Genomic DNA, 23,858 nt, shown 5'->3' with positions numbered 1-23,858 from the left:
AGAAGTGGAACCAGTTTTGTTTTCATTTCCAATTTTGGTCACAAACATTGTTTAATATACATGGCTTCACTGTCGGAAAGTGCAAGACCATGAAAGGCACCAACAAGGCTGTCTCGCAAGTCCGACCAAGTTACGGAGGCTAAAAAAAATACGAGGATAAATGGGTCCGAGAATTTAAAACTCATTGGATGGACGGTCGTCCCTGACCCTGGCTCCACATGTCCAGTACGAGAATCTAGGATCATCTAGTTATGTTTTGTAGCTACATGTACTGTAAGGAGCAGGGAAAAGGAGGCAAATTTGTACCTGTATTTGTATTTAAACAGGAGTTGTTCAGCAAATTGAAAAATAATATGAAAAATTATGAAGAATAAAATTTTAACTGATTGATTTTCTTCTTTTCTTGGTCTGCATCAGAAAGGATGATCTCTTTAACTTCCAAAGTCAAATTTGAATGAGAAATTAATTTAAACAAAATGTGATGGCAAGGGGTTTATATCTACATGTATACATTTATTTTACATGTATGTCTTAAATTCAAAGCAAAGATTCTGAAACAGTCTTGTCAACAGTTTTGTAAAGGTTTTTTTTTTAAGGAAAGTTGATTTTTTTTTATATTAAATGGAGAAAAAACTATATTTTTGAAAAGTTATATACACTTCCAGATACAAAAATGTAACCTCAGAATGCAGGATTTTACATCTAATATTCCAAAGTTTTCATGGGGGGGCATGCCCCCAAACCCCCCTAGCTGGTTCGGATCACTTTGTGATCCTCACCGGTGACACAGATTTTATTCGGTCCAGTACATATAAATTTGGGCTAGTAATTTTTTTTTAACTAGCCCATAGGGCTAGTGCTTCAAATAGTTCTTGGCACAGACTGCACTAAAAATAAATTGAAATGGAATTAATTGATCCGTTATCGCCATCCAATAGGTCACTAATCCTTTAATTATTATTAAACCTCAAATGCCCATCATAATATTCTATTTCAGTTAAATCAGTCAGCATTTCATTTTCAAAATTTCTCAACTGCCCACAATTGGCAGTTCTTTATCGTATGTTTGTCATTTGAACACAATTGCTCCCCCCGGACAATTTCTATCATAATTTCAATATTTCATCAACCATATATTTATATTATTGACCATGGACGTATAACTAATGTTCAGGTCTACGTCCTATTTTGGCTGATAAAACATAAAAAATCAAATAGCTAAAGATTGTGTGTTCTCTTTTATCATGTTTATTCGGAAAAGAATTATATTTTAGATTCCGGTTAATCAATTGTAAAAGGAGCCTCAATACGAACACACAAAAATGTTGTTCTGCAACTTTAAAAACCTGAATTAATTTTCCCACGGTCATCCAGAAAGGTCACCTAAGTTTACTGGTATGTGATATTATTTCAGCCCTTTAAAAATCTTGTGCTGTGGATAAAATTAATGTTAACCATTTTTAGCATTTAACATTGTTAAGTAAGTCAAGTTTAAGTTCAACCCAAACTGTTGTGGAAGTATTCCTGTTGTAACAGAAATGTATTATTATCCTAAAGTAATGCCAACAGATCTTAAAACCAAAAATGACTTAAATATTAAGCATAACGAATGGTGAATAATATTTTCTGTTTTAATTTCATATATGTATACAAAACTTTGTGACACATAATTTTTATGATTTTCTTTAAACTGCTCTCATTAATTTAGCGGAAGTTTCCAGTTATTTTTACACAACTTCATGTATGTCCATTTCATAAATAATATAATAATTTAATGGTGAAGACATCAAGGTCAAAATTAAGTACAGTTTTTATTCTATATAGAAATTTAACATGTTTAATGCAATTCAAAGAATTAACAACAACATTATGCTTTTAAATCTTTTATTCATTCAAGCAATTAGATAATCGTAAAAAGAAAATGCTGTAGACTTACATAATTCTAATGCCTAACCAATGCTAACGAATGGTGAATAAATTTTCCTTTTTACTTGCATATATACATGATGTACAAAACTTTGAGACACATAATTTTCAAATAAAAACCTTAATTTTGAAAAAAATATTGCGTTTTTTCAAATTTTCCACTATATTCATATTTTATAATCCTTTTTTTTCTTTAAAAACAAGTACATTTAGGTATTTAAATATTTTTAGATTGGCAAGCAAGAAATACGAAAATATTTTAACTTATTATTACCACAAAAATTAAACTTAACCAGTATAAAAAGACAATTAAAATTATCCAACTGTTTGACACTTAAACTGGTACAGTAGACCGTAGATATAATTTTTTATTAAATCAATCTTTACCTGTCAAGTAATCCAATTATCCTATCAGTGGTGTGCCGGTAGAGATCAAAGTAGGATAAGGGCAATTCATTCCTCAGTGTAGGGAGTGAGGTCTCTATCACAATAAACATTTACACAATTTTGGGAGAGATAACTCCTAAATTCCTCCCAACATTTTGGGAGGAATATCGGATTTTTCGGAGTGACTCCGACATTTTCCTTGGTGTAGGGTTTGGGAGAGCTGGTCCTTTTTTAATGGTACTGTAGGTCTATCAGGATTTAATTAACATATTTTGTTATACACTACATTTTTTTTGTACATGTATGTCACAATAATAAACATATTTATATTGTATTGTATTATGAACTAATTAAATGTACATGTACCTGCTTCTCTAAATAATTTTTATGCCCCAGCTACATGTAGGGGCATTATATATGTTTTTAGTCTGTCCCTCTTTAGGTTGGAAGTTTTTGGTCAAGGTGGTGTTTAATAAAGTTGAAGTCCAAATCAACTTGAAATTTAGTACATGTACACAATTATCATGATTATTTTCCCTATTATCTATACATGTATGATCTTTCTAATTATAATGCCAAATTAGAGTTTTGACCCCAATGTCTGTGTCATTTTGGTCTTTTGAGGATAGTTGTCTCATTGGCAATCATACCACATCTTTTTTACATATGTGTTTCCGCTAATGTGTTAAAAAAAATAGGGTAGGTACATGTAATTTTACAAACATTTTTAAGCTGGTTACCATAAGGGAATCAGTCCAACTTTAACAGTGCTTAAAAAATGGCATAAAAAGTGTTAGGGTAGGCACTCAAAATGAAGTAAGGTCATGAAGTAGGGTAAGCAGAAACACATGTAATACATTATATTTGTTGGCCTAATTCAGTCTTCTTTCCTGTATCCCTGGGCCTGCCAATAATTGTATTCCAGAATGAGGTTGCATGAGGTGCTGCAAGTAAATATTAGTTTAGAATTGGACATATTGGGCATGCAGTTTCTTTGTCATGTTTGTACTTGTTCTATAACATGTTTAGTAAAATATTTGCATATTGCCTGATTGATTCAAGTGAGTAGGCCAGGCCAGATTACAATTTTGATTTCCTAATGAAAGCATTATTTATATTAACAGTGTGTTGACAAAGCGTCAGGTGAGAGATGCCTATAGTCAGCATGTTGGGAGGAAACTGGAAAGTACAGAAAAACTGACCATCAACAAACTTGTATACCAATACTTGGATGAACTTAACAAGGTAAACAATGAAATTTTTAAATCAGAAAATTAACTAGATTTGCCATTGCAAGTAATAGCGAATGTCACCCTTACCCCCATTGACACTAAGCGGGAGCCATTTCAATGCATGATATATATGCACGGCTAATATATCTTTCTGTAAATTTTCAGAGCATTTAAAACAATTCACATTTTTGCTGTTTCCATGGCAACGGCAGCCATTTTGAAAATTCCAAAGTCAAAAGTCTCATCTAAACATGCCAGTTAACCATATCAATAAGTTTCATTAAGTTTGGAGCATTTTGAAAATATTTGACATTTTTGCAGTTTCAATCGCAACGGTGGCCATTTTGGAAATTCCAACATCAAAAGTCTCATGCAGACTTGACAGTCAACATTCTTTCAAATTTTTATCAATTTTGGAGCATTTTGAAATTTTTGAAATTTCTAACATTTTGGCTGGTTTCTACATGGTAACAGAGATCATTCTAAAATTTTAATGACAGATGCCACATTGGTACATGGGAGGGAACATACCATAAAAGTTTCAATGGATTTGACCTACATGTACCATTATAAGTGAGTAATTGCTAGTTTTAAGAATTTCCCATAGGGTCTAATGGTAAATGTGTATCCAGTTTCCATTGTAATGGCAGCCATTTTGGAATTTATAAATATGGTCAACACATCTTGGCATGCCAGGCAACAGTTCCATAAAGTTTCATCAAGTTGGGTCTTATAATGAAAGATTGAATGGATTTGCAATTTTGATTTTTTTTTGACAATTTTGCTGTTTCCATGGTAACGGCAGCCATTTTATAGTTCCAAAGTTGCACTGCAAATCTAAAGTCAGTGGTCCTTGTTATAGTGAACTATCATTAAGTTTGGTTCCATTGGCTCTGAGAAACTGCCGGACAAAAGTAGGTGGAAGAAAAATAATAATAAGAATAGGGAAAAAGAAACAGAGGAAAAGCAATATGTCACCCGACATTGTCGATCAGGTGACATCATAAAGTAATTGTTATGTTTATTCCTTGTACAAAATGTAGTTAAACATATTGCCCTTGGATGAAGGTGTTAGGATAGATTAACACATGAGGATAAAAATTATCATCCAAGACACAGTTGAGGCATACCTGTCAACTGACCCGTATTTTGCGGGTGTGACCCGCGATTTTCACAATTCTGAGGGATCACCCGGAACACCCGCGGGGTCATTGAAATAACCCGGGAATTCCGAAAATGACCCGATTTCACCCGTATTTCTTAGCCTTGAGATTGATTTCATAAGTAATATTCCTTTGAAATACCGGCAAATTAGTAATTTTTCCATGAACAGGAAGTTCATCTAGCTATGTAAACTGTCAAATTAAGTGACCCATTAAGTGCATGGCTTCACTTGACAGCTTTGGTGTCAAACACACTGTTAATTAACACCAATTACCTTAGCTGTAGGTCGTAAATAAATTGCAACAAACTGAACTAGAGTTACTTCCCCTTATTTGTCACCATTCAAAATTATTCCTTATATTTACGTTTTATGGGTGAAAAAGATTAAATCATAAAAATATAAAATTCAAATACATATTGGAAAATAACTTTTCATTATTTTTATACCTTTATACAATTTTTTTTTAAAAAGTTGAAAATTATTTTTTACATAAATACTTCCTTTAACTGTATTACTATATTTTATCATACTATGATTCATAGTCTAATTTCCTTGTTCAATTAATAATATTATGGTTAAAGGCTACAAAGTCATTAGTCTCAAACATTTAAGAATTACATTAGTAAATTCTAGTGTTTGATGATTGTAGTATTTTTTCTCTAAAAGTAAAGCACATAAGATAGAGTTACACAAATTTATAAAAATCTTTAAAATTGCAATGAAATAATATTAAATAAGATTAAAAATGACTTAACAAAGTGAACATGCATTGATGTTTTAGTAACTTTGATATACATTATAAAAAAATGTACCATAAATACTGAAATTCAGCTCGAAAAAGTTTGTACGCGTTATGACCTGAGATTTGATTCTTCAATGCAGGTCATGACCTGCATTTTCATCGTCACAGGTTGACAGGTATGGTTGAGGGTGAACATTTGTCACTATGGTCACTGAGTGTATAAATCACCCGAACACCTTCATCCAAAAGTAGTATGTTTTTATTTTTATTATACTGAATGTCTTATGATTCAAATGTGCAATTTGCTATAAAATGTAGAACAATTTAAAAAAAAAAACTTCTCTGATTGGCCAAAATTATTAAAATGCCTTTTCCAGCAAAAAATAAGTATTAAAGGGAAAAGATCTGAAGTTGATAGGACTTCAACTGCATGTTCAACTTCTTTGAATGTATGTTGACCAAAAGCTTTAACCTAATTTTGCTAATACTGGAAAGATAAATTGCTGAACTGACATAATTTTAAATAGATGCATGGGCAAGTACAAATGTAAGCCGCAACATACCAGAAAACATTATGCCAAGTCTAAACTATTTATTACCATGATTACTCTAGGCATGTAAGAATTGAAACTGAATATGATAGAGGTTTGTTTAAATAAATCGATAACTTGTAAGGGACGACATCAAAAGTTCATATATTTTTTTCACTACCCCCCCCCCCCCCCCTCTTAACTTTATTCGGGAAAAATTGTTTGACCAATAAGGATATATATAAAATCGATGTCAATTTAATAAAGCTTGCAGCAATTTTGATCCCCACCCCCAAATTATTTGAAATATTTTTTTATGCCCCAAAATGCCCCTCTGCATTTTAATGCAGAGGGGCATTTTGTTCTCTGGTCTGTGCGTCCGTCCATCTGTTAGTTCGTCTATCCATTCGTCTGTCAGTTTGTCCGTTCATCCGACTTCAGGTTAAAGTTTTTGGTCAAGGTAGTTTTTAATGAAACTGAAGTCTAATCAACTAGAAACTTAGTACACTTGTTGCTTATGATATGATCATTCTAATTTTAAAGCCAAATTAGACTTTTGACCCCAATTTCATGGTCGACTGAACATAGAAAATGAAAGTGGGAGTTTCAGGTTAAAGTTTTTGATTAACATGATCAAGGTAGTTTTTGATGAAGTTGAAGTCCAATCAACTTGAAACATAGTACACTTGTTGCTTATGATATGATCTTTCTAATTTTAAAGCCAAATTAAACTTTTGAACCCAATTTCATGGTCCACTGAACATAGAAAATGAAAGTGGGAGTTTCAGGTTAAAGTTTTTGGTCAAGGTAGTTTTTGATGAAGTTGAAGTCCAATCAACTTTAAACTTGGTACACATGTTCCCTATGATATGATATTTCAAATTTTAATGCCAAATTATTTTTTTTACCCAATTTCAGTGATATTGTTTGCCTCAAATTACAGCCGAAATTCTGCCTTTTCCCCTGGAGAAAATTCCCAATTACTGGAAAAAATGGCTTAAAATTCCTCCCAAAGAGTTTAAAATTTTCCCCAAACAGTGATGGCATTGGTAGTAATGTTTGTAAATATCGTATTCGTGTTATTATTTTGATATTAGAAAGTACTTTTGTGATTCAGTTTTCTGATCAGAATCATTATTGTGTTTGTAACACATGTAGTTTTCAATGCATTAAGTACCATCATTGCTTCTGTTTCTTTCTCCTCTCCGAAAAGTACCTTTTAGATTGAAAATGTCTGACAACAAAAATATACATGAAAAAACAGTGCAAAAAAGACAGCAAAGCCAGCAAAAAATCAGAGATGTGTTTAGAATAAAATATATAAATTTCCCAATTTCAATAAAAAATATGCATTTTCCCCAATAAAAAATGGTAGCGGTAGTTTTGAAAAAAGACAACAATATCACTGAATTTCATGGTCCATTGAACATGAAAAATGATAGTGCTAGTGGGGCATCCGTGTACTTTGGACACATTCTTGTTTATCCTTCATTGATTTTTTTATGTCTCCCCCAACTAAATCAGTAATATTTCCTATAGATACAGTGTACATACATCATTTACATGTACAAGTTTAAAGGATTCAAATAGTTTTTGTTGAGCCTGCGACTTTTGTCGCAAAAAGCTTGACATAGGGAATAGTGATCTGGTGGCAGTGGTGTTAGCTAACTTCTTAAAAGCTTTATATTTTAGAAAGTGGAAGACCTGGATGCTTCATACTTTGAATATAGATGCCTCATGTTACGAAGTTTCCGTCAGTCACATGTCCAATGTCCTTGACCTCATTTTCATGGTTAATTAGTGACTACTTCAAAAAAAAGATTTTTTGCAATGTTAAGTTCTCTCTTAACATAAGTTATAGGATAACTATATTTAGTATGTGCATACCCTGCAAGGTTCTCATACCAATCAGACAATTTTCGCTTGACCTCGACCTCATTTCATGGATCAGTGAACAAGGTTAAGTTCTGGTGATCAAGTCCATATCTCAGATACTATAAGCAATAGGTCTAGTATATTTGGTGTATGAAAGGATTGTAAGGTGTACATATCCAACTGTCAGGTGTCATCTGACCTTGAACTCATTTTCATGGTTCAGTGGTTATAGTTAAGTTTTTGAGTTTTGGTCTTTTTTTATAATACTATATAGGTCAACATTATTTTGTGTATGGAAACATTTTATGATCTCTATGTCAGTCGCACAAGTTTTTTTTTACCTTGACCTCATTTTTACGGTTCATTGCTCAGTGTTAAGTTTTTTTGTATTTTGGCCTGTTTTTCTTAAACTACAGTGTATAAGCAATATATCAACTATATTTGTTGTTTGGAAGAATTGTTAGCTGTACATGTCTGCCTGGCATGGTTCATCTGACCTTGACCATACTTTCATGGTTCATTGGTCAATTTTTAGTTTTCTTGGTTGATGTTAAGTTTATGTGACAGTGTAATAAAGCTTTATATTCATGATATTTAGTACTATCAAGTGAACATTAATGATGAGTAAAGAAGGCGAGACATTTCAGCTTGTGAACTCTTGTTCATATATTTTTCAGAGTAGTTCTTTCTCAGATGGAACCTCTTTGAATTCATCTGTAAACTTGGACAACAAAGAAAATGAAAAGAAACAGGAAAAAGAGGAACAAAATACATCTTCATGTGGTAAAGTCATTGCACCAAAGAAAACAAAAAATGAAGGAACTCCATCTAAAATACTTAAATCAGAAAAGAAATCTTCCCAAAAAATACGTTCACCACCTAAAGTAATTAAGGATAATCATGATAGTCTGCTGAAGAAAACACCCCAAATGAAAACAGGTTTAAGCTTAGAAAAATCTGTATCTGGTAACAAGTCTAGCCAAAAAAGAATTGATGATAAACCACTTAAAAACAAAAGTTCTGCTGATAGTAAAAGCTGTGAAAAAGGAAATGTGACTATTAGTCCAGGAGGAACTAAACGTTTAAGTGCTAATCAGGTGCTTGATGCTGTTCTAAACTTGGATGTTAATGAATGTAGCGAGGAAGAAGAAGAAATCAGTGATGCAGAAAGTGAAGAGGAATGTAGTAAATCTGAAACAGAACTACACTCCTCACCAGGAAAAAAGTTCAGCCATATGGTAACCAATTCAGATGATGAAATGGACTGGAAACCATTTGCTGACGAGTCCCTGTCAAAAAAGAGGAGAAATGTCATTGAAAGTGATTCTGATGATGAAGCGGATGAGAATGTAATAAATGATAGGGCATATGACAGTGATGATGACCAAGAAGAAGAGAAGATGGAAAAACTTAAAAGAAAGAATAATGACACAAGAGAGAATAGGAGAAAAATGAATAAAAAACAAATATCTCATAACGAAGAAAGTCCTATAAAAATTAAAAATACAGGAAAAAGTAAAGGGACTTCAAGAAAAAGAAAGAGTTTTAATATAGATAGTGGATCGGAGTCAGAACAACACGAGAAGGACATTGACACAGGTTTAAAAGAAAAGAAAAAGAGAAAATCAATAAAAAAATATGAAAGTCAGTCAGAAAGTGATTTGAATGACACAGGAAATGTAGAGGAATCTAAATCTAAACATAAACAAAGGAATGAAAAACAGAATAAGACAAAAGGAAATAAAAGAAAAATGATTTCAAATAGTGAAAGTTCTGAAGATATCAACAGTGACAATGATTTTCAGGAGAAAAGGAACGAAAAAACAAATTTGATCAACAGTAAAAAACAAAATAAAAAGAAGTCCGTTTCTAAAAACAAAGAATCGTCAAAGGTCAAAATTAAACAAGAAAAGAAAAGACAGAAGATTGTAGTGGATTCAAGTTCAGAGGATGAGATGTTGATTAATATTTCTAACAAGAAAACTAACAGTGTGTCACAGGATGAAGATAAAGAAAAGAATGAAGAACTTTCAAGTTCAGAGGATGAAATGTTGATTAATATCTCTAATCAGGCTCATAAGAAAACTGATAGTGTGTCACGGGATGCAAAAAAAATAAAAAATGAAGGACTTTCAAGTTCAGGGGATGCAAAAAAAAATAAAAATGCAGGACTTTCAAGTTCAGGGGATGAAATGCTGATTAATATCTCTAATAAGAAAACTAAGAGTGAGTCACAGGATGAAGACAAAATAAAGAATGAAGTACTTTCAAGTTCAGAGGATGAAATGTTGATCAATATTTCAACCGGTAATAAGAAAACTAATAGCATATCAAGTGATGCAGAAAAAAGAGAAAAAAGGAACAATGTAAAAGGAGATTCTTTTAAAGATTCAAAGAAAAGAAAATCAAGCACTGACATTCCAAAATCTCAGAATCAGTCTAAGACTTCAGTTTTTGATGAGGAAACATCTGATGAGGAACTACCTTTAGCCAGCATTAACAAGGTATTTATATAAACAATGTTTAACATGATCATGATGATCATGATGATAAAAGTTATAAATTATAAAAGTTTAAATAAAAGGAAATTTTGATGAATACTTAATATCTATGTTTTTGTCTAGGTTGACATCTCAATAAAGATTGTCTACATTACAGGTGATTTCTGATGAGGATTTATATGATAATAAATTTTTTTTTTTTTATAAATTATTGTGTTGGTTTTCTTTTTGTATAATCTCACATTTTACTTGTCTGACCCTTTATCACTATAGTCAACTATATGATGTGAGTTGGTCTCATTGTTTATGTTGTTGAAGGCCATATGATTACTGAAAATTTCTTACATCCACTCAATTTGAATTCTGGAGGCTAGGATAGTTGTCTCATTGACAATCATACCATACCTCTTCACTTCTATAAAAACACAGATTCCTCTATGAACCAACCAAATACTGATGTAGTGACTGCTGATAAATTATAAACTTTAGAAAAAGCAAAAGCATCACAACTTAAGCTACATTGATCACATGATGAGATGTACTTTGTCCTACAAAAATAACAAGTTCAACAACATTTAGTTATCAAATTAAATATTCATGAATGCAGATAGAATATATATATAAATAGCTATGATATTGCCTTATATGACATTGTTAAACACTTTTATACATGATTTGACTTTTATTGATTACAGGTGACTTCTGATGAGGACAGTAGTTCAGACAAAGAAATTAAACCAGAGAAAAGTACAGCAAAGGTACACTGTGTTTTTATAACTTGAATGTATACATACTTTGTTTATACATACATTACATGTATACATATAAATACTTGATATTAAAAATGCTGATGACAGGATTCATGAGGCATATACACAGCTACTTTTGCATAGGTACTATTTCTGTACTAAAAATCTGTAGTACTGGAAATGTACCTTTAATATTTAGTACTATTTCTTTACTTTAAAATTATTGTAATATTTAGGTACCTGTATTTTAAAGTACTTGTTCTGTACTAAAAATTTTGGTACAGAAATAATACCAACAGGGATAGCAATATTCAATGTTTAATAATCAAATTTTAAGAGATTTGAAATTGACAAACTGCTGAAAATGTAACGGTGTAACAAAAAATCTGTAGTACTTTAATTTCAAGTACAAATCAAGTACTGTAAAATACATGTACCTAAATATTACAATAATTTTAAGGTACCAAAATTGTACTAAATATTTAAAGTAAATTTTCAGTACTACAGATTTTTGGTACAGAAATAGTACCAATGCAAAAGTAGCTGTGTATATATTTAATTTCTGAAAAATTAAGGGATGACTGAACTGTGTAGTTTTATTAAGTTACTACCTCTCAGCCAATATGTTTACATCAAGCACCTGATTGCCATTGGTCTAGAAATTAGTCAATCAGATCTAGAATTAAACATGTTAAAGGACTATTGTAAGATAAGATAATTTTTGTGGAGCCTGCAAGTTTTATCGCTAAAGCGAGACATAGCAATCCTATATTCTGTCGTTGGCATATAGTCATGGTTCTCATCAGCAGTGTCCACGAATATTCACTATGTGGTTAAAATTTTTTTAAATTTTAATAACTTTCTTAAACTGTCCTGGATTTCTACCAAACTTCATTGAACTTGGACTGAAACTTGTTTATAATCATAAGATAGTATCCACAAGTAAATTTTGTAAAATAAATATTCTGTTTTTCCGCATTTTACCTTTAAATGGACTTAGTTTTTCTGCCAGTTAACATTACATTCACTCTGTGGTTAAAGTATTTAAAATTTAAATAACTTTCTTAAACTATCCTGGCTTTGTACCAAACTTACACAGAAGCTTGTTAATGATCTAAAGCTATTATCTAGAAGGAATATTCCTAAAATCTTATTTCCTGTTTTTCCGTATATAACTTAGAAATGGGGTTAGTTTTTCTTCCACCTAACATTACTAACAGTCTGCAGTTAAAGTTTAAAAAAAAATGATTAGATTTATAAAGAAGGTGAGACACTAGGTTCCATGGAACCCTTATGAATTTTAATTAAACAATCATGGTGCCCAAAATTTTAGCTATATAATCAAATGAATAACAAAATAAAGCACAGTAAATGATTAGAATGATTAAAGTCTAATTAATTCAGAACATTAATACACATTCAAACAAAGTAACATAATTAAAAACCATGTTATTGACAAAACATTAAGTTATTTTGGAAGCCACTGATGTGGAGAAATTACATTTCTTAATTTGTTTATAGTTCTTGGTCTATGGGAGACAACTATTGATTGATTTTATTATATATTTTTCTTTCTATCTTTTCAAACTACATTGATATTTTCTTTCATTCTTCAAAAAGAGAGTGCAATAATTAAGATAAGGTTGAAGTAACAAACAAATCTCTCAATGGGAAAGAATTGTAGATCTGAAAAATTGTAGAAAAATAACACTGAATCATCTGCATTGAAGAAGTACAAAGAATCCTTAAAATCTTTTAAAGCTATATTTAAAACATCTTCAAAAAGGAGGAAAGCACATTGTCAAGTGTTTGAAACCAACAAAATTGCTTTGACTGTTACTCTTTTCAAAAGGGATTAAAAGGCAAACAGAATCATTTTTTTATAAATTTCAGTACAACAGTCATTGACAGTATAACAAATTTCTCAATTTTTGTGTATAAATAAAATAAATTGAGAACAGAAATGGGAAATTTGTCAAAGAGACAACAACCCAACCAAAGGTTAAAAAATAGTCCAACAAAAATGGTAATTTTTGAAATCTCAAGAAGAGATTTTATATAAATTTATAGGGTTAAATATACTTACCATGAAAGCAAACATATTCTATATAATATAAATGTAATTTCATGGTAAGTATATTTAACCAAATTCATATAAAATTTACGCAATAAGGTATGTAAAATTAATAACTTCTATAACATCACTCAGACAAAAGAGGCTATTAAGAAAATGGCTTAAATTTTTAAAAGTCAAAGCATGCAATTATACCCCCTTGTACATGGTGTATGCTCTACTTGCTTTGTGACACAACTAAAATATACCCCAAAATACTTACAGACAGCTGGATGCAGACGTATGAGGGTACAATATGGGTAACCAATAACAGCACTCAGAATATATTTTTTTACCAGTAACCACTTTAATAATCCACTCTATAAATAAATTTTTACAAACAGTATTAATCATGTTAATCAAATAAAATTTTCCTGCATACAAAGCATACATGTCAACCTCTGACAATGGGAAATCATGTCATGACATGACATGATATGTCAAAAAGCATGTGAAAATGCGTGACCTAGATCCTCTCACATGTTTTGTTTTTATGCCCCACCTACGATAGTAGAGGGGCATTATGTTTTCTGGTCTGTGCCTCCGTTTGTCCGTCTGTCCGTCCGTCTGTGCGTCCGTTCGTCCGTCCGCTTCAGGTTAAAGTTTTTGGTCAAGGTAGTTTTTGAAGAAGTTGAAGTCTAATCAACTTGAAACTTAGTACACTTTGTTCCCTATGATATGATCTTTCTAATTTTAATTCCAAATTAAAGTTTTGACCCCAATTTCACGGTCCACTGAACATAGAAAATGATAGTGCGAGTGGGGCATCCGTGTACTTGGGACACATTCTTGTTTATCATTGCAACCTAGAATGCACAAATTATGCGTTTCTTGTCACTCGATCATTTAAACTCGAACTCCAAAATATAATTTATAAATCTTGAACTGTTGAATCTTGCCATACACATCGTTTTGGCTTAACAATCGGCACTTTAGACGACGGTACAGGCCCTGAAAGTGACCTCTTTCTGTGCACATTTCCCCTATAAAGTGAATTTGAAAGAAAGTCACAAAATCGTTAAAACTAATCACAAACTACTTACCTTTAACTGTTTGTCCATATAGAAAAATAAACAATATGACAGCCAAACAATTACTTCGAATTTTTCGGTATTTATACCCGAAAAAGGAAAAACCAGAGAATAGCGATATCACTAACGACCAAAAAATGAAAAGAACAAAAAAGCGTGTAATTGTGTGTAAAGTGGTGAACACGCCATGTGACAAAATCCTCTTGTGTAAACCGTTGAAAAAGCGTGTATTACATGCGCATATCATGTCACTTGACATGTATGAAACAAAGTATCAATGTTTGTGCCTAAAGTGTCGCACTTTAATAAAGATTTTTCTACATTACAGGTGACTTCTGATGAGGATAGGGACAGTAGTTTGGAAGAGGAAAGTAGACCAGTCAAAAGTACAATGAAGTCCAAATCATCAAAGCTGAAGGTTGGCTGTGTTTTTATAACTAACTTAATACGTAAAATTTAATGACACGATTAATATTATATTCTGAAAAGTTGAGGGATTTATAAAGTCATTAGAATTGTGTACAATTTTAAGCTCACCTGCTGGAAAGAGAAGTTCTGATATAAAAGGACTTTGACTGGACAGAACTATGATCATTTCCATAATGCATGTAAAGATAGAGCCGTTAAACATCCAGTGAGAAATTATATACAGATTCATGCTAAAAAGGTGTTGATAAAAAATGAATATGTACCCTGCTTTTTACATGACTGACATGCTGAGTGCGTTTTAAATGTGTTATTTTACACAGAATCAGTCAAGACATCCAGGACTCGTTTGTTTGACCCTGAGCTGAGGGATCAGTCAAGACAGCGAGGACTCGTTAGTTTGACCCTGAGCTGAGAGGGTCTTAGATTAAGATATAAGTTATTAAAAACCATGCCAAATTATAAAGAACTGAGAATGTATTTCATTCCACATTTATTATCAACACAACCATTGTTCATGTTGTTTGTCTTCATTAAAGAAAGTGTCTTTCAAATCAAATTTTCCTGAATATAGAATATCAATGTTTTTGCTCCAAATATTATTGTTAAGATGGTACCTAACACCTTCACGAAAATTGATTTGGCTTGTTTAATTTTCATAATTTTTTTAGATCGTTTTTACTTCGACCCTTTGAAAAAAAAAAAAATTCAAAAAATTTGAACCAACCTTTTTATCAGAAAAATTACACTGGTTATATAGCAGTTTGACAAACACTAATTTTAATCATTGAGAAGCTTAATATTCCGTTAACAACACAACGTAATTAAAACGTTTAGCTGATTTTACAGAGTTATCTCCCTGTAGTGTTAGGTACCACCTTAACCCTTTCGCTGATGAGTCCCGGTTAACCAGGATTCACGCTTCAGACAGCTGACGATGAGTCCCGTTTTACCGGGATCGGAATACCTCTTTTATATTTTCCGCTCAAAACAGTGAAAACATGAGTTATCTTTCTTTGTTGAATACCCGGATGAAAGTGTAAACATGGCGCTTCCGTTTGTTGAAAACCGTGTCAAAATCAGACGAAATTTACGGAATTTACGAGAATTTGAAATGAGGGAACATTTTTTTTGACGGAATATGGAAGAATTGAAGCCAAACTAGTATACTTTTTTGACATAAAATGTCCTTTTATGTACAAAACACTTGGAATGGACATCGTTCAGTGCGAGGAATTTGTACAGCCTCATAAAATTTTTCAAAATTTTGCCGTTTTGGGTTAAAAAATTACGATTTGGGGTCTTAGAGCAGAATTTTGAGAATTTCACCTAGATAATGCCGAAAATTTGAAAATTTGAATATTTTATGAAGAATAAATTATCAAAACATGAACAAAACTGTGAACATGGTGTTAGTGAATGAAATAAATACACAAATAACTACAAACAAGTTTTTATTGACATTTATTATGAAGATCTCCCACTTGAGTAATAGTAGTCAGGGAAGCCATCGTCTCAGAGTAGCTTCTGTCTGGGCAGCAATAGGTGAAAGGGTTAAAGACTCAAATAAAGATTTTTCTACATTACAGGTGGTTTCTGATGAGGATGGAAACAGTAGTTCAGAAGAGGAAAGTAAACCAGTCAAAAGTACAACGAAGCCTAAACCAACAAAGGTTGAGAATATATAAATGTTATATGTGTATTATTATAAACACTGCTTTGTATTATACCTGCTTGATGAGTGCATTTTGAATATGATATTTCACATTGTAGCAGTTTGTAGGTGTATAAGTCATCCTACCTAGAATATTTTTCAGACAGAGAAGGATCATTAATTCTAAAGGACGCCTCCGGGTGTGGGAATGTCTCGCTATATTGAAGACCTGTTGGTGACCTTCTGCTGTTGTTTTTTCTATGGTCGGGTTGTTGTCTCTTTGACACATTCCCCATTTCCATTCTCAATTTTAATGTGAAATTTTAAAAGATTATGCCAATAAAGGATGTTGACCTGGTTTTCTCAGTTCACTGAACATTGAAAGGTATTAGCATAAACATGCAGAACAGCATGTATTTATTTTTTTTTTAATTTTTGGAAAAGCACAATTCATGAACAGATGTATATTATTTTTCATTCAGAGAAAAATTCATTTCAGAATAAAAAAATATTCTGAGTAATTATATAGATACTGAAACTCATAATATTCAAAGAATTTCATGTCTTTTTTACATAACAGATGACCTCTGAAGAGGATAGTGACAGTAGTTCAGAAGAGGAAAGTAAACCAGTCAAAATTACAGGAAAGAAGAAAACATCTAAGGTTAAATGTCTAAATATTGTTAAGATTAAGTGATACTGAAAGACCAGGCACGGATCCAGAGGGGGGGTTCCGGGGGTTGGAACCCCCCTTTTTTTGGACGATCAATGCATTTGAATGGGGACATGTAATTTTCAGGATTTGTCAAGCCATACTGAGAGAAAAAAAATGTTGAGAACCTGCCTGGTTATTATCTTGAATATTATTATAGATAGAGATAAACTGTAAACAGCAATAATGTTCAGCAAAGTAAGATTTACAACTAAGTCAACATGACCAAAATGGTCAGTTGACCCCTTTAGGAGTTAATGCCCTTTATAGTCAATTTAACCATTTTTCGTAAATCTTAATAATCTTTTAGAAAAATCTTCTCCTCTGAAACTACTGGGCCAAATTAAACCAAACTTGGCCACAATCATCATTGGGGTATCTTGTTTAAAAAATGTGTCCAATGACTCGGCCAACCAACCAAGATGGCTGCCATGGCTAAAAATAGAACATAGGGGTAAAATGCAGTTTTTGGCTTATAACTCAAAAACCAAAGCATTTAGAGCAAATTTGACAGGAGGTGAAATTGTTTATCAGGTGAAGATCTGTCTGCCCTAGAATTTTCAGATGAATCGGATAGCCGATTGTTAGGTTGCTGCCCCTGAATTGGTAATTTTAAGGAAATTTTGCCGTTTTTTTTTGGATATTATTTTGAATATTATTATAGTTAGAGATAAACTGTAAACAGCAATATTGCACAGCAAAGTAAGACCTAAAAATAAGTTAACGTGACCACAATGGTCAATTGACCCCTAAGGAGTTATTGGCCTTTATAGTCAATTTTTAACAATTTTCATAAAATTTGTAAATTTTCACTAACATTTTCCCCTGAAACTACTGGGCCATGTTCATTATAGATAGAGATAATTGTAAGCAGCAAGAATGTTTAGTAAAGTAAGATCTACAAACACATCAACTTCACCAAAACACAATTTTGTCATGTGTCCTTTGTTTAATATTCACATACACCAAGGTGAGAGACACAGGCTCTAAAGAGCCTCTAGTTGTGTCAATAATTTAGGTGAGCAACATAATTATTGAATTTGTTTGATTGTTACTAGTCAAATAAAAGAACCTGAATAATTATGTGGCAAAACTTGACAGCTATATATAGCTAGAGAGGCAAACTACGTATACTGTTATGTTATAAATGATCTGTCAATTTGAAAAACTTGATATAAATTTGAAGTTACTTCCCTTGTTTGGTAAATTGGTAAAAGATATAAATGAAATACAAATAAAAGGGAAAGTTATATAAAAATGCTAATTAAATGACTTTTTATTAAGAAAAATAAGAAAATATTATTGAAAATTATATGAGTAAACAACATTGTCATTTTTGTTTTTGATACAAATAATCCTTGAAACATTGCAGGTGACATCTGATGGGGATAGTGACAGTAGTTCAGAAGAGGAAAGTAAACCTATCAAAAGTACAGGAAAGAAGAAAACATCTAAGGTTCACATTATTAATTGTCTAGAGATTACCAGATATAGAAAACTTTGACCTGTAAAACACATACATGAGACCCAATGAGATCACTATGAAATATTAATTATGAATTGAATGCTTCTTTTTATAACTTCATTGGGGTGTAAAAGCGTTGACCGAAGTACATGTACATTTTATCGCGGAAGCGCTTCATTCTAAAAATGTGCGCACGGTCAACGCTTTTACAACCCTATAGCTATGAAGTTACAAAAAGAAGCATTCAATACTTGTAATTACATTTTTTAGCTAGGATCATGAAAACACAATTTTTATCAAGTTTTTATGTAATTTACCTGTGGACTTTATTGTGGGACCTCATGTCATCCTGAATGGTAAATTCTATTGTGTAATGAAGTTGATTAAGGAATAACACGAGATTGCAGTGTAGCCAATCACAATAACGTATTATAATGAAACATTCATCTAATGTAATTATTTATGGATGAAAGTTCAACACTATTTTTTTAGATGGAAATTTCAAAGAAATTCTAAAATTTCTCCTATTGAAGGTTACCACATTTTCAAGTGCTTACCTTAAGAAGATGTGGTATGAGTGCCAATGAGACACTCTCCATCTAAGTCACAATATATTAAAAGTTAACAATTATAGGTCAAAGTATGGCCTTCAACAAGGAGCCTGGGCTCAACCAACGGCTAGCTTTAAAGGGCTTCAAAATGACAAGTGTAAAAATCCAAGAATCTAATCTATAAAAAATAAGAAACCATGTATGTTTCAATGGAACAGCCATATATATATATGAAAGTTTAAAAAAAAAAACTACACATTTTGTAACAGTAACATATTTGATAAAACTAAAGTAAAGGGTTTTTAAACTCAATTTACAGTAAAAATAATGGCCTTTTTAAGTATTATCCTTCAGTATATTTATAGATTAATCCAGTTTCTTATTCATATAAAATTACCTCTCTGGAATTAGGTGTCTAAAGCAGGGCTTCCAAAACGGTCATATATTCCGGTCATTTGTATAATGTCCGGTAAAAGTCCGGCTGGTCAAAGCATGAAACGGTCATATACTTTTTAGTTTTCAAGGCTTTTTCGGTCATTTTTACATAATTCACGATCTTTTTGACCCAACCTTTTACCTTTAAAACATCAACACATTTCCGGTCATAAATGTGACATGATGATTAATTACTATCAAAACAACACCTACTTCAATACTTTCTAATTTTAATCAAGGCTAATTAGTAGTTGGACATCTGTAATCTACCTGTTCAGGTGACAGGTGAACTATGTTCAGTACCGGACATCGTATAAATTCATCGGTTTATTCACAGTTTTTTTCTTACTTTTCAGCGGTTTGTTTCCAATTGATTTAGTCCAAAAGATTAAAATTATTAGAAATTAGTTTATCAACATGATTTGATAAAAAATTTAAAAAGGTTTTAATTGAAAAATCGTCAGAACTACGTCGTATGAACTAGAACACGTGTGCGCATGTGCACAGGTGGGAAATTTAATTATGCATCCTACATTTCTTCAAAAATGCTAAAATTATCATTGATACCTGTATCTAACGTTCATTTCAAGTATTTTGTTGAAGAAATAACGTGGAAAGAGCTTCTTTACTCAGTCGTTCTTTGTAAAACGTACACGGAATTTACGTATCCGTTTATGGTCCATGTTTTACCATTGTCAAGTCAACATCCGGTTAGAACAATGTGAAAACGAAGTTTTTGACAATGTCATTTTGCACAAATATAAAGTCTAAGGCAGATAGGAGCACGCTGATGTGCACACTTTGAATGATGCACTGCCAATATAACAGTTACATCCGAACATCAAATTCATATCATATCAAAGTAAAGTTTAAAATCGTTTTTTTTAATGTAATGTCAATCATTGAAATGGCCATCTGATTACCATAATTGCCTTTTGTGACTAAGTCTTAAGGGATTAAAATCGGGATCAGATATGAAATGTCCGGCTGGCTCAAATATTTTTTGGAAGCCTTGGTCTAAAGCTCCATACATCGTAAAAGTAATCTATTTTTATGCCCCACCTAAGATAGTAGAGGGGCATTATGTTTTCTGGTCTGTGGCTCCGTTCGTCTGTGCGTCCGTCTGTGCGTCCATCCGTTCAGGTTAAAGTTTTTGGTCAAGGTAGTTTTTGATGAAGCTGAAGTCCAATCAACTTGAAACTTAGTACACTTGTTGCTTATGATATGATCTTTTTAATTTTAAAGCCAAATTAGTCTTTTGACCCTAATTTCACGGTCCACTGAACATAATAAATGAAAGTGGGAGTTTCAGGTTAAAGTTTTTGGTCAAGGTAGTTTTTGAAGAAGTTGAAGTCCAATCAACTTAACTTAGTACACATGTTCTATATGATATGATCTTTATAATTTTAATGCCAAATTAGATTTTTTACCCAATTTCATGGTCCATTAAACATGAAAAATGATAGTGCGAGTGGGGCATCCGTGTACTTTGGACACATTCTTGTTTCTGGCTTTTTTCAGTTTTATTTTTGTCTCTCTTGCTTTTTCCATCTAGAAATGTAAAACTCAATTTTTTCTTTCATTGAAGTTACATATTTTCTGTTTGTATGCCAAAGAAGGGGTCAGTAATTTAATTTCCTGGTTTTCAAAGAATTCTTTTAAAAAGAGTATTTATCAGATCCCTAGCATAGCATTTTGGAAAATCTTTTGTGTAGCATGTTACTGGATGTTAGGAGTTAAATACCAGCCTGGTCAAATCAAAACTTGAAAAGTGGTATTTGCTGCTCTTTTGTATCATTTAGGAGTAAAGCAAATTAAAGACATTTTTTTTTGGAGTTGGAATACTGTGTCTGGGATTGATGAGACATATTTTTTTGGAGTTGGAATACTGTGTCTGGGATTGATGAGACATATTTTTTTGGAGTTGGAATACTGTGTCTGGGATTGATGAGACATATTTTTTTGGAGTTGGAATACTGTGTCTGGGATTGATGAGACATATTTTTTTGGAGTTGGAATACTGTGTCTGGGATTGATGAGACATATTTTTTATACGACCGCAAAATTTGAAACATTTTTCGTCGTATATTGCTATCACGTTGGCGTCGGCGTCGTCGTCGTCGTCGTCCGGCGTCCGAATACTTTTAGTTTTCGCACTCTAACTTTAGTAAAAGTGAATGGAAATCTATGAAATTTTAACACAAGGTTTATGACCACAAAAGGAAGGTTGGTATTGATTTTGGGAGTTTTGGTCCCAACATTTTAGGAATTAGGGGCCAAAAAGGGCCCAAATAAGCATTTTCTTGGTTTTCGCACTATAACTTTAGTTTAAGTGAATAGAAATCTATGAAATTTTGACACAAGGTTTATGACCACAAAAGGAAGGTTGGGATTGATTTTGGGGGTTTTGGTTCCAACAGTTTAGGAATTAAGGGCAAAAAAAGGGCCCAAATAAGCATTATTCTTGGTTTTCGCACAATAACTTTAGTATAAGTAAATAGAAATCAATGAAATTTTAGCACAAGGTTTATGACCACAAAAGGAAGGTTGGGATTGATTTTTGGAGTTGAGGTCACAACAGTTTATGAATAAGGGGCCAAAAAGGGGCCCTATTAAGCATTATTATATATATATATATATTAAATATATATATTTATATCATAAAAGGAAGGTTGGGTTTGATTTTGGGAGTTTTGGTCCTAACAGTTTAGGAATAAGGGGCCCAAAGGGTCCAAAATTGAACTTTGTGTGATTTCATCAAAATTTGAATAATTGGGGTTCTTTGATATGCCGAATCTAATCATGTATGTAGATTCTTAATTTTTGGTCCCGTTTTCAAATTGGTCTACATTAAGGTCCAAAGGGTCCAAAATTAAACTTAGTTTGATTTTAACAAAAATTGAATCCTTGGGGTTCTTTGATATGCTGAATTTAAAAATGTACTTAGATTTTTAATTATTGGCCTAGTTTTCAAGTTGGTCCAAATGGGGATCCAAAATTAAACTTTGTTTGATTTCTTCAAAAATTGAATAAATGGGTTCTTTGATATGCCAAATCTAACTGTGTATGTAGATTCTTAATTTTTGGTCCAGTTTTCAAATTGGTCTACATTAAGGTCCAAAGGGTCCAAAATTAAACTAAGTTTGATTTTAACAAAAATTAAATTCTTGGGCTTATTTGATATGCTTTATCTAAATATGTACTTTGATTTTTGATTATGGGCCCAGTTTTCAAGTTGGTCCAAATCAGGATTCCATATCAAGTATTGTGCAATAGCAAGAAATTTTCAATTGCACAGTATTGCACAATAGCAAGAAATATCTAATTGCACAATATTGTGCAATAGCAATTAATTTTCAATTGGAGTTATCTTTCTTTGTATAGAATAGTAGTTGATAATATATGTTGGAAATTTGCCAGACATGACTATGATGTCATTTTCTATTTTTATTTGCCAATAACTTTATGTAAATAACTTCATTGGAAATTTGCCAATATAAAATGTTGCTGATGAAGCTTTTTTTCCTTATCTTATCTAAAATGTTTTAGATAATGTATGTTGGAAATTTGCCAGACATGACTATGATGTCATTTTCTATTTTTATTTGCCAATAACTTTATGTAAATAACTTCATTGGAAATTTGCCAATATAAAATGTTGCTGATGAAGTTTTTTTTATTGTTTTATACAATAAACAATGTATATTCACTTTTACTACCAAGCAATCTTTACCATTCAGTGATAACAAGCACTTTATTTTACATTTTAATATTTTATGATGTATTTAAAAGAGTAGTTATTGTTGCAAACTCCATTAGAAATTTGAATTGATATCAGTTTTGGAAAAAGGGAAACGGGGATGTGAAAAAAGGGGGGGGGGGGTTAAATTTTTCTCATTTCAGATTTCATAAATAAAAAGAAAATTTCTTCAAACATTTTTTTGAGAGGATTAATATTCAACAGCATAGTGAATTGCTCAAAGGCAAAAAAAAACTTTTAAGTTCATTAGACCACATTCATTCTGTGTCAGAAACCTATGCTGTGTCAACTATTTAATTTTAGATTTAAATAAGAAGAAATCTTTAATTGATTTGTAAAATCTTGACATTTGTTTTGTGTAAAAAAACCCATGTAATGTCAAAAATTTGATCACAATCCAAATTCAGAGCTGTATCACGCTTGAATGTTTTGTCCCTACTTGCCCCAACTGTTCAGGGTTCGACCTCTGCAGTCGTATAAAGCTGCGCCCTGCGGAGCACCTGGTTTGGAGTTGGAATACTGTGTCTGGGATTGATGAGACATATTTTTTTGGAGTTGGAATACTGTGTCTGGGATTGATGAGACATATTTTTTTGGAGTTGGA

General features: G+C 32.0%; 1 protein-coding gene across 2 annotated transcripts in view; it reads left to right on the top strand.

The window, feature by feature from the left end:
- Positions 1-23,858, top strand: part of LOC139527625 (protein starmaker-like) — a 40,693-nt gene that overhangs the window by 1,453 nt on the left and 15,382 nt on the right. Inside the window, exons 2-8 of one of the 2 annotated variants that reach the window (XM_071323154.1) lie at positions 3,438-3,558; positions 8,535-10,361; positions 11,054-11,116; positions 14,580-14,669; positions 16,267-16,350; positions 16,912-16,995; positions 18,416-18,499. In XM_071323154.1, coding sequence (XP_071179255.1) covers positions 3,438-3,558; positions 8,535-10,361; positions 11,054-11,116; positions 14,580-14,669; positions 16,267-16,350; positions 16,912-16,995; positions 18,416-18,499 — 2,353 coding nt within the window. The remainder of the gene's footprint in view (positions 1-3,437; positions 3,559-8,534; positions 10,362-11,053; positions 11,117-14,579; positions 14,670-16,266; positions 16,351-16,911; positions 16,996-18,415; positions 18,500-23,858) is intronic. The other variant, XM_071323155.1, reaches the window with a different exon arrangement.

This window comes from Mytilus edulis, chromosome 6 (assembly GCF_963676685.1).
Source record: "Mytilus edulis chromosome 6, xbMytEdul2.2, whole genome shotgun sequence".
Taxonomy (NCBI): Eukaryota; Metazoa; Mollusca; class Bivalvia; order Mytilida; family Mytilidae; genus Mytilus; species Mytilus edulis.
Note: the sequence above shows the minus strand (reverse complement) of the source record. Positions and strands in the feature narration are given on the sequence as shown.